At 38.6% G+C, this 12474-nt stretch overlaps 1 protein-coding gene across 13 annotated transcripts in view; it reads left to right on the top strand.

Annotated features, from left to right (window-relative positions):
- The window catches only part of LOC150093662 (uncharacterized), a 442983-nt gene that overhangs the window by 307632 nt on the left and 122877 nt on the right, over positions 1 to 12474 (top strand). For all 13 annotated transcript variants that reach the window (XR_016550305.1, XR_016550303.1, XR_016550304.1 and 10 more), the window contains one exon: positions 10377 to 10511. Coding sequence is in view for 9 of the 13 variants with exons in the window: in XM_090412731.1 (XP_090268857.1) it covers positions 10377 to 10511 (135 nt within the window). In the remaining 4 variants the exon portion in view is untranslated. The remainder of the gene's footprint in view (positions 1 to 10376; positions 10512 to 12474) is intronic.

Below are 12474 nucleotides of genomic sequence, written 5' to 3'. Positions count from 1 at the left end.
TAGAGATAAGTTTATGGAAGTTTTTTCACTTGGCTATGCTACTAATTATATATTTGGTTTTATCCTTTATCCAAGTGCAAGCAAACAAAGTTTGCGGCTGAAGTACTAGGGCAACTCGTGGTAAAGGTGGTATAAGTTCAGGTGCAAACTTTGTTTGCTTACACTAGGATAAAGGATAACCAAATGTATAATAGTAACATAGCCAAGTGAACAAAACTTCCATAAACTTTTGTCTAATCCAGAGAATTTTAATAATAAGGTGTGACATCCTTTGGCAACTCATATAGGTAAATATGACTTCTCCATTACTTCCACCTTGGTATCACCACCTCTGAGTCTGGCTCCCACTAGTGGGTCTATAGGAATCAGCGAGTTGTGTATTGGGAGCCCCCACCACACACACACACACAAAGTGGTCTGCAAGGATAGAAAAATCTGAACTGTTGTGAAGTTAAAGAGGCAATCAGGAAAACAAAAATAAATAACTAAATAATATTGAAAGGTCATAGCAAGTAAGCAAGCATGTGTTCTGAGATAATACAGACAAAAACATAATGTAAAAGCAGATACACAAAAGTCATGAGAAGACTCATAAGAATATAGAAGATAGATATTAATAAGGTGTGGCAAAATGTTCTGGAGGCTGCTGAAAAAGTTTTTAGAAATGGAAAACTAGCACCATAAAAAGAATTGGAGATGGCAAAATATACATAAACGCTGAACATGAGGATAATCTGGAGTAATTACTTTGAAACTGATAATGAAACATGCATTAATGGAATAGCAGTAGAATTTATTCAAGAAGAATGTACTTCAGTATATGTCAGTACTTGAGGTGGGGGGGGGGGGGGAACCCCAGATGAAAAACCTGAAATGTGGAAATGCAGCAAGAGTAGATGATATTTCCAGGCGGTAAAATGAGTAGAGTGATTGAGGCATTGGATATGAGGCGGGAGCGAGCAAAAGAGTTAATTGTATTAATTGGTACAAATGATTTGAGAGAGAACAAAGAGCATGTCGGAATGAATGTCAGAAGGCTGCTTGGAAAGATAAAAGAGAATAGTGTGACAGGAAGGGTAGTCAGTGTGTTGCCTAGGTATGATTGTGGTGAAATGAGGTGGAGAGCAAGGATTATGAATGATATTCTGGCTGAAATGTGTGAGGAGATGGGAGTACAGTTTGTTAATGTGTGGAATGAGTTTGAAGGACAAAGTGAGCTGTATGGGAGCGATGGACTGCATTTGAGTGGTTATGGTGTGAGTCGCTTGGAGAGACTGCTGCTGGAAGGTAGAGAAGTGAATAGAGAGAATGAATCAGATCGAGAGGGAAATGATGTGGAAGAGCAGGAGAGATTGAAGAAGTGGAAATGAATGAGGAAGTGAGTGGTATGAGTATAGAAAATGAGAGAATGGGTGTGCAAGAGGATCAGGGAAACGGGGAGGCTCAGGGTGGATAGGGGTACACAGCGTGAGAAAGGTGGATGCTCAAAGAGGAGGTGAGGGCATGTGTAGGCAGAAAAGAAATGGGATGACCAGGGATCAAGAGGAAACAGATGAAAATGAAAAGGGTTCTAAAATGAAGAAGCAGAAAGGGAAATGGCCCCAGTCCAGCATGGAGAGATCACATTGAGTGAGTGGTATCAGTGGAACTAGCTGTAGATCCAGAAATGAGCTGTCATGTTTGTATACCAATGCTAGAAGTATAAGAAACAAGGCGGATGATATGGTTGCACTAATTGCGTCTGTTCACCGAAAGATTGTCGGAATAAGTGAGACATGGTTAGATGAGGACGACATCCTGACAGGAATAGAGATGGAAGGGTATGATATGTTTCGTGAGGATAGAAGGGATAAAAAGGGAGGGGGAGTGCTATTGATGATAGAGAAAGAGTTATGTCCATACAAGGTAGAGATGCAAGAGGGAAATAGGGCCAGTGGTTTTGAGGCAGTATGGTGTGAGATAGAGGTGAATAAAATCAAATACTTGGTGGGATGTTGTTATAGACCTGGTAATGTGGATGGTGGTGATATGAAATGTATAGTCAAATAAGAAAAGGGTGATCACTATGGGTGATTTTAATTATGGCAATATAGACTGGAATGAAGAGATAGCAACTGGAAGTAAAGAAAATGAGTTACTTGAGTTTTTGAGGGATAACTACCTCAGACAGTATGTAACAGAGGGCACACGAGGATTAAGGGTCTTGGATTTGGTCATCTCATCAGAGGATGTAATTGAGGTGTCAAATCATCCACCAATTGGTGAAAGTGACCATGAGGTGATTACCTGGGTTGTTGCCAGCAGTGCAAGGACCCTGTGAAAAAAGGGTATATGTGGAACTACAAGGCGGGTGATTATGAAGAGCTCAAGAGACAGCTTACGGGTGTAGCATGGAATGAGGAGTTAGCTGGAAAAGAGATCAGTGCAGCTTGGGGGATTTTCAAAAACTTTTTAGTAGATGCAATGTCTAAATGTATTCCAAGGGTGAGAAGGTTAAATAAAGTAGGCGTGAGATGGATGAATAAAGAGATTAAGCATGCGATAGAGAGAAAAAGGGCATTGTGGAGGCAGCATAAGAGAAGTGGAAGTAACCAATTTCATGAGGTCTACAAAGACCAGGCAAGGAGGGCGACTTGGTTGGTGAGAGTAGCTAAAGAGAGGTATGAACAGCAGTTAGCTAATGAAGCCAAAAAGAATCCTAGGGAGTTCTTTCAATATGTAGCCAGCAAAAGAAAGAATGATTAAGGATGACATTGATTGGAGGAAATGGTATAAAGACAGCTGTTGCAGAATGTGTGGTGGAGATACTTAATGAGCAGTTCATAAAGATCTTTCAATTTTGTGAATGTGACTTCATGGAGAGATTGCGAGCAGTTGATGATGGGGAGGAGAGACTGACTGTAAGTGAGCAAGAGGTGTTTGGGGCGTTGAGTAAACTAGATGTAAATAAGGCTGTGGGACTTGATAAATATATCACCGCATATTCTGAAGGAATGTGCCAGAGAGTTGACACCTGCCTTGACATATTTTTTTAATATGAGTCTTGCACTTGGTCAAGTTCCTAAAGAGTGGAAGAAGGGCAAGATTGTGCCACTTCATAAAGGAGGTGATCGAACTCGAGCATCAAACTGTAGGCCTATCTCTGTGTCAGGTGTTGTTGTTAAGTTGTTGGAGAAGCTTGTGAGAACTAGGATCCAGAGTTGGGTTGACAACAATGGTATAATCTTTGATGGACAGCATGGATTTGCTAAAGGGAGGTCATGTTTTAGTAATCTACTTACTTATTATAATAAAGTGACTGCTTCCTTGGACAGAGGAGAAGGATACACAGTAATATACTTGGATTTCGCAAAGGCTTTTGATAGAGTACCTCATGATTAGTTGCACGGTCAAACTAGACTGTGCAACTTATCATTGCACATGATAAGTGCAATTTATCATGTGTAATGATAAATTGCACATGATAAAAGGAAAGTCACTATTGGAGTGCCTCAATGGTCTGTTATAGGGCCATTGCTATATAACTTGTATATTAATGATATTGGCGAAGATTTGGATGGAGATATTCAGTTGTTTTCAGATGATGCAAAGTTGGGACGAACCATAAAGAGTAGTGAAGATGTTGTGGCCTTGCAGGAAGACTTGAATAAATTGAATGATTGGACAAGCAGATGGGGATGTGAGTTCAATGTTGCAAAATGTAAGGTTTTAAAATTTGTAAAACAAAGATGGGATGCAGAATTTATGCTTGGTGAGAATATATTGTTGGAGGAGAGGAAATAAGAGATCTGGGCCGATAGTGGATAAGGATCTAAAATTTAGGAGACACATTGCCAAAATTGTGAAGACAACACTAAGACTTCTGGGAATGATGCGGAGGACACTGACGTGTAGAAGTAGGGAGATTCTCGTTCCATTGTATAAGGCTTTGATTAGGCCACACATGGACTATTGTGCCCAGATTTGGTCACCGGGTTTTCAGAAGGATGAAGAGATGTTGGAAAGGGTCCAAAGGTGACTGACTAAGGTAGTTCCTGACCTCTGGAATGTTGAGTATGAGGAAAGATTGAGAAGATGTAATTTGCAGAGTCTGGTGGAGAGAAGGAAGAGGAGAGATATGATAAAGACCTACAAGTTGGTAAGGGGTTGTTATAAGATCAATGGTAGAGATGTTTTACAGAGAATAGTGGGAGATCAGGGGAGAACTAGAGGTCATCCCTGGAAACTGTATAAAGAGGGTGCGAGTAGGGGAGTGAGAGGCAGGTTTTTTTTCGTGCAGAGTTGTGAATGATTGGAATGCCTTGCCTGAGAGTGTGGTGTCTGCAAGGAGTTTGAGTGTGTTTAAGACACGGTATGATGAGATGTGTGTGTGATAAAAGGACCTCCCAAATGAGTCTTTGACTCCATGAGGTCTTGGGAAATAATAATAATAATATTCAAGTGCAAAACATCTGTATATTTTAACTATATTGATTCCATGTATTTATGATCAGCTATTGCATCATGTACAGGAGCATTGTCATGCTGGATGATCCGGTTATTTGACTAAAGTTCAGGTCTCTTCTTACGAATAGCTTCGTATAACCTTGCCAGCACTTCTAAATAATAATGTTGGTTGCTCACTGTTTGTCCTTGTTTAATGAATTTGAAGTGAATTATGCCCTAATGATCAAAAAACAAACAAGCATCTTCTAGATCTGTAATTGTGACATTCAGACATTTCTTGGTGAAGATGATGCTTGCCATTGCATGCTTTGACATTTTCTTTCAGGATTATACTGAAAGCATGAAGTTTCATCACCAGTAATAACTCTGTTACAAACATCCAACTATGAAGAAAGATCTGAGCGAACATCAAGCTGCAGCTGCTTTTGATCTTCACTCAAAATTCACAGCACCATCTTTACAGAAATATTTCATTCACAAATTATTTTTCATAATCTTCCTCATTGTGTCTCTGTCTAAATTTAATTCTTTGGTCATCACTTAATCATCTGCCAGACTGAACTGACTGCACTCTTTCCACGTCACATGTTTGATGACCTGTGGTTGCCTAATTTTTTTAGTTGTCTCTCATGTCGTTCCATTCCTCTTTTAACATCTTATACCACTCAAAATATACTAGACTTTTTTCATAGCATCTGCATAAATCACTCTTACACATCTATAGTTTCACTTGCACTTTTGCCTAACCTGTGTATATATATATATATATTATCATCATGCATATCAAGGATTTAGGCCTCACATGGCCTGTTCCGGCCTTAGAAGTATATATATATACAGTATATAAAATGGTTGACTATCGACTGTAAACCACGGATGTGAAAATTCTTAGGAAGATTAGAGGAGTGAACAGATAGGATCAATTACAAAATCATATTAAAAATGAATAAAATGTAACATAATTAACATTCAATAATATATAAGCAGTTCTTATCTAAGGTGGTATGGTCTCATAAAAGAATAGGAGAGGAAAGGTCAACAAAATGGATGCGAGATGCCAGAACTGAGGAAAAGACCCAGAAAAAGATTCAAGATCAGGGTTGCTTTAGAAGACCAAAAATATAAGATTTGAAACATTGCAACATTGGAGATCTGACAAATAATAGATTAATTTGAAAGAGAATTCTCTATACGAAGCTAATAATAATGTAATAAACTTAATTATGAATTATGTTGTACTATTATAATATCCTGTACACTTTCTTAGGACGTGTACAGGATATGTTCACGCTTTACTGATATACACACACACACACACACATCAGTAAATAATGATCATGACTGGAATTGTAGGGTTGATATGCAGCAAACCCTACATAGTCTATTTAAATAAATTACAATACTAGAATAAATTCCAGTATTATAATTTATTTAAATATGCCTACTCACAGTATTTCCTTATTGAAACAAACCCATATAGTCTCCCATGGTGAAACTGTTTATTGCAGAAACTGGAAAGGGGAAAAAATGACAGTATATAAGTTGACTTGAAAGTATTATTAAAGGTAGCGAAAGAAAAGAGAGACAGAGTTAGGATGGTGAGTCTGACTTTATGTGCAGGTTATGCAGACGGTGTGGTGTGGAATTCGTGGACATGTGGTATCAGTTTGATGGGCAAAAGGATTTATACAAGATGGGTGGCCTGCATTTGAATGGATTTGGTGTGCGGAGACTGGAAAAAAGTGTTGCTGAATGAAGTGAAAATGGATGTGCAGAACCAGGGAAACTAGAACTACCAAGGAGGGGGGGGGGGGTGGAAGTGGATATGCGGACATCAGTGAGACAATTGAGTGTAAGAATGTATATAATGTACCCGAGCCAGTACTAAGGACAAGAAATTGGAATTGGATAGTTAGAATAATGCATCGAGATAGGGATGGGACAAAGGGACCCTCTGCATTTCATGTATACTAATGCCAGGAGTATTAGGAACAAGAAGGAAGAATTTTTGACCTTGATTGGCTCTTCCTGGCCACAGGTTATTGGCATTAGTGAAACATGGCTGACGGAAGATGATATAGTTAGTGAGATAGAAGGTGTAGGTTATAGTGTGTTTAAGAGGGACAGAGAGAATAAAATGTTGGGAGGAGTGTTATTGATGATAGCTGATGAACTGCAGCCAAGGAGAACTGAAGTTGTATTGCAAGATAGTGAAAAGAGCTCATTTGAGGCTATTTGGTGTGAGATTGGCAGAACAAAATATACAGTTGGGTGCTGCTATAGACTGGGTGATGGAGTAGATGGTGGAGATAGTATGCATAAACAAATTGATTTAATGAGTGGAAGGAGAGTAATTATTATGGGGGATTTCAACTATGGTAATAACATTTATTGGAAAGAGGAGAGGACACATGTGAGGAAGGAACTGGATTTTATTCAATTATAAGGGATAACGATTTGAGACAGCATTTAATTGAAAATACTAGGGGTTTGAGAGTGCTTGACCTTGTAATAGCATCTGAGAATTTGATTGTAATGAATATGACTGTGTTGCCACTATTGGTGAGAGTGATCATAGGGTCTTGACCTGGGAGGTGGCTAAAGGTGTAGAATTTTCAATTAAGACCGGATATATGTGGAATTACCGTGCTGGCAAGTATGACAAACTTAGGAGATTGCTTGGTTCAGTGCCATGGCATGTAAAACTGCAAGGGCTGGATGTCGATAGAGCATGGGAAGTGGTCAAGGAGCATTTACAGGAGGTTATGGCTGATTGTATAACCTAGGGTCCGAATAGTAAAACATGTAGGGGTTAAATGGATGAATAGCACCATTAAGCTTGAGCTGCAAAAAAAGAAACAACTGTGGAGGGAATTTAAAGAGAAAGGTGACCTGCAGGCACACGAACAGTATAAAGCACAGGCCAGAAGGGTAACGAGTGTGATAAAAAAAGCAAAAGAGGATTATGAAAGGAAACTAGCTATGCAAGCTAAAGAGAATCCCAAATAGTTCTTTCAATATGCTGCAAGCAAAAAAAAAACTGTACACGGCAGAATGATTTTAAGGAATGACGATGGTAAGGAGGTCACTGAATCTGTCGATATAGTGGAATTACTGAGCGAGCACTTTGCAAGAGTATATCATCCAGGTGGCGACATTGAAAAAATGAAGGAACAATTAATTTATACGGGAATTGTGAATAATGAAGTGGAGGTGAATAGTCTCTTACAACACCTTAATGTGAATACATCTGTGGGATTGGATGGTGTACCGTTACGGGTCTTACGTGAAGTGGCTAAAGAATTATCATTGCCCTTGACCATGTTGTTTAATCTGAGTCTTGGGTCTGGTTTAGTCCCAAAGGTGTGGAAAGAAGGGAAAATAGTTCCACTGCATAAAGGAGGATCCAAGACTACTGTTGCAAATTACTGACCGATCAGCATATCAGGAGTCGTTGTTAAGGTCTTGGTGAAAGTAGTCAAGGGAAAAATACAGGATTGGATGGATAAAAATGAGATACTGTACGGGGGACAGCATGGCTTTGTGAAGGGTAGATCATGCCTCAGTAACTTACTCAAGTTTTATAACACAGTGACGGCTGAACTGGATAAGAGTAATGGGTTTACAGTGATACTGCTGGACCTGGCTAAGGCATTTGACAGTATACCACATGCAATTCTAATCAGTATAATACAACATATGGGAATGGATATAGGGTTGGTGAGATGGATATGTAGTTGGTTGATGGAGAGATATCAGAGAGTAATTTATTCAGGAGTAGAGTCCAAAAGACGTCTTGTTACTAGTGGTGTGCCGCAAGGGTTCTGTTCTTGGACCACTGCTGTTTAATTTATTCATTAACGATATAGGGAAGGATCTAAGAGGAACAGTTCATTTGTTTGCTGATGATGCAAAGTTGGGTAGGGCAATAGTGAATGCAAAATATGTCAAAATCTTGCAGGACAACTTGAGTTCTGGGCTAAGGAGAATGGATGTCAATTTAATGTGACAAAATGTAAGGTTATGCATTTTGCAGTGAAAAGATTAGCAGCAGTATACCACATTGGTGGAACTGTACTCCAGGAGATTGATGAGGCCAGGGACTTGGGAATGTTGGTGGATAGGGAGATGAAGTTTAGGGGGCACATTGCAAAAGTAGCTAAATCAGCTCATCAACTCACTTGGTTGTTGAAAAATACTTTGATGAGCAGAGACAAGCAAGTTATTGCATCTGTACCGAGCCTTGATAAGACCTTATCTCGACTACTGTGCCCAGATTTGGTCACCTAGGTTTCTTATTGATGGGGAGGAGATGGAGAGGATCCAGAGGCGAGTGACTAAGATGATAGCAGGTCTATGGATTGAACCTTATGAGAACAGGTTGAAGATTTGTGGGTTGCAGAAAAGGGGAGATGTGATTGAGACATTCAAATTGCTAAAGGGTTTCTATAGGAATTAATTCAGAGGATATTTTTGAGATCAGGACTGGTGGTGGGAGAACTAGGGGACACCTATGGAAGCTGGGCAAGGGTGTTGTTAGCAAGGGTGTTAGAGTTGGGTTCTTTACTTTTAGAGTGGTAAATTGTGCCGCAGGGTTCTGTTCTTGGACCACTGCTGTTTAATCTGTTCATTAACGATATAGGGGGGGATCTAAGTGGAACAATTCATTTGTTCGCTGATGATGCAAAGTTGGGTAGGGCAATAGTGAATGCAGAAGATGTCAAAGTCTTGCAGGATGATTTAGATAGATTGGAGTTCTGGGCTAAGGAGAATGAATGTCAATTTAATATGACAAAATGTAAGGTTATGCATTTTGGGGTGAAAAGATTAGCAGCAGTATACCACATTGGTGGAACTGTACTCCAAGAGATTGATGAGGCCAGGGACTTGGGAATGTTGGTGGATAGGGAGATGAAGTTTAGGGGGCACATTGCAAAAGTAGCTAAATCAGCTCATCAACTCACTTGGTTGTTGAAAAATACCTTGACGAGCAGAGACAAGTTATTGTACCTCTGTACCGAGCCTTGATAAGACCTCATCTCGACTACTGTGCCAAGATTTGGTCACCTCGGTTCCTTCTTGATGGGGAGGAGGTGGAGAGGATCCAGAGGTGAGTGACTAAGATGATAACAGGTCTATGGAATGAACCATATGAAAACAGGTTGAAGATTTGTGGGTTACAGAAACTAGTTGATAGGCAGAAAAGTGGAGATATGATTGAGACATTCAAATTGCTAAAGGGATTCTATAGGATTAATTCAGAGGATATTTTTGAGATCAGGACTGGTGGTGGTAGAACTAGGGGACACCTATGGAAGCTGGGCAAGAGTGTGGTTAGCAGGGGTGTTAGAGCTGGGTTCTTTACTTTTAGAGTGGTAAATGAGTGGAATAAGCTCCCAGTCTGTTGTGGGTGCTATGATGGTGAATGAGTTCAAGGCAAGTTATGATAGATACTGTGAAAATGTAATCGCATAGTTGTGTGGACATGATGTTTAGGGCCTCCCTCGATGAGTCTAAGGACTCCTGGAGTCGCCCAAAATAATGATGATAATAATAAAAAATGAGTGGAATAAGATTCCAGAGTCTGTTGTGGGTGCTATGAAGGTGAGTGAGTTCAAGGCAAGGTATGATAGATACTGTGAGAATGTCGTATAGTTGTGTGGACATGATGTTTAGGGCATCCCTCGATGAGTCTAAGGACCCCCTGGAGTCGCCTGTAATAATAATAATAATATTCAAAAAACTTATGTGCAACATCCAAGTTCTTTTTTGCATCATCACCATGCTACTGGCATATGTTAAATTCAAATAATAATCCCTATGCTGTATTTAGAGGAGGGATAAAATCATTTTATGCCTAAAAAACATCATATATTTCCTATATAAATGTTGCTTTGTCCCATTTCAAATTTTGGTTTGTCTAATTTTAGTATGTCCTCATGGAGTTTATGGTCAGAATTGTTCTGAATCATGTCCTGTCTGTGCAAATGGAGATGGAACTTGTCACCATGTTACTGGTTTATGTAACTGTCGTTCTGGTTTTACAGGATATATGTGCAGTGAAGGTAAGTATTAGATTAACATGATTCCCAGAATTTCATCATAACAGTACACATACATTATTATATTATTACTCTTAACTTTTTAACATAATTTTGCAGAATTTCATGTACTTTCCATACTCATAGCTTAAAAATCAAAAATGTTTAACATTCCAGAATGGCTTCTTAAATTTTAAATGCATAAATTTAATCTTGTGTGAGAATTGCTATAAATGAGAACTTAACATTAAGCACATATTTTGTGCACTCTTTTACTGAGTTTTTTATATTAACAATAAGTATTAATTATAGAATTAACAATATTGTAAAGGTTTTTATACATATACAAACCTCATCATGGAAGCCGATACTCTGTACAGACTACACTACTGATCATAACTTACCTTGAGAACATTCAGCATTGTATTCACCACTCTAGCAACACACCCATTCTCTACTTGCTAGATATACATACACACAAAAAAAATTACTTTTTACTTCTTTACTCATGACCCTTGCACATTATACATGAGAAATTTACAGCATAAATTTCTTTTTTTATTATTATTATTATATTAAAATATTTTATTATTAAAATAATAATTTAATGATGATTTAATAATTAAAAAAAATTATTAAAATAGTAATTATTTATTACTATTAAGGAATAAGAAGAACCAACTGGTGGCTTCTGACCTAATGTTCAATCCACACCTCCACATGGCACACCCTGTTAGTAGACATCCACTGGGTACTGAACATACAAGGATGGACTGGCAATTTGGGACTTAGCTGACCTAATTTTCAGCTATAGGATCAACAGCCAAAAAATGCTGGCTCGGACATTGCTATATTGGCTTAAACCACAAATAATAAAATGATGTGACATAGTGAGATTTCATGCCAGCTGGGGCATCACCTAGATAAACAAGCCCCCTGCGGTTTTTGTCAGGGAACCAGGGTGAGCTGTGAAAAGTCAGCTACTGAAACAGACTCATCCTCAACATTTATGAAGAAGAAGAGCAAGCTTAACATCAGAAGTACTGAAGATAGCAACCATCAGTATAAAGAGTATTAATGGATAGGATATTGAACTTGCAGAAGAACTCGAAAAGTACCACTTGGGCATAATTGGCACCACTGAAGCAAAGAAGACAAACACAGGTGAGATCTTACTAAATAATAAGTAGGATGTTATTTTGAGACAATATTGATTAAGGAAAGAAAGGCGTATCGATAGCATTCAACACTAAACAAGAAGATAAACTTCTTGATTGGAAGACAGTTTCAATTAGAGTTATGTGGGCAAAATTCAAAATGGGGAAATGGACAATGAAACTTATTTGTGCCTGTGGTCCCACAGAAGGTTCTCCTAAGGAAGAAATGAAGGAAATCTTTTGAGTCAGTAGAAGAGGCAGCTGACATAAACTAGAAAGGTTTAGAGATTGAAACACTAGGAAGTGAATCCTGCCAAACATATAGGAAAAATCGGAGAAAAGGGCAAGGCTAATAATAATGGTAAGTGTCTGCTGTAGTTTTGCCCAGGATATGGACTAGTCATTACTGACACCATATTCCAACATAAAGATGTGCACAAGTTCACATGAAGAGAAGACACAAGAAATAAGCCTTATCAACTATGTTATTGTTGATAATGATATCTTCCTGCTGGTTCAGGATTCAAGGGTGTACGGAGGATTTGAAATTGCAAGTGATGATCTCTTAGTTTTTTTAGGTCTTGCTTTAGGTGTCAGCTCTAGCAGCATCACAAGGATAGAAAGAGGGCATGATAATTCCATTACATAAAAGAGCAAATTGGACTGCAGGAAATTAGCAAGGCAACTTTGTGATAGCAGACAGAGATTTGAAGTTCAGAGAACATATTGTAAAGCTGGGAAAATAGTGCAAAGCATCACTTGGATATAAAAGAATATGCTGAAAAGTAGAGATAAGATTATTATTCTTCTTTATGAGTCTTAGATATGGC

Source organism: Typopeltis vanoorti, chromosome 23 (assembly GCF_054136105.1).
Source record: "Typopeltis vanoorti isolate ZY-2024b chromosome 23, IOZ_Tvanoo_1.0, whole genome shotgun sequence".
Classification (NCBI taxonomy): domain Eukaryota; kingdom Metazoa; phylum Arthropoda; class Arachnida; order Uropygi; family Thelyphonidae; genus Typopeltis; species Typopeltis vanoorti.
The sequence above is the reverse complement of the archived record's forward strand: the minus strand, read 5'-3'. Positions and strand labels throughout refer to the sequence as shown.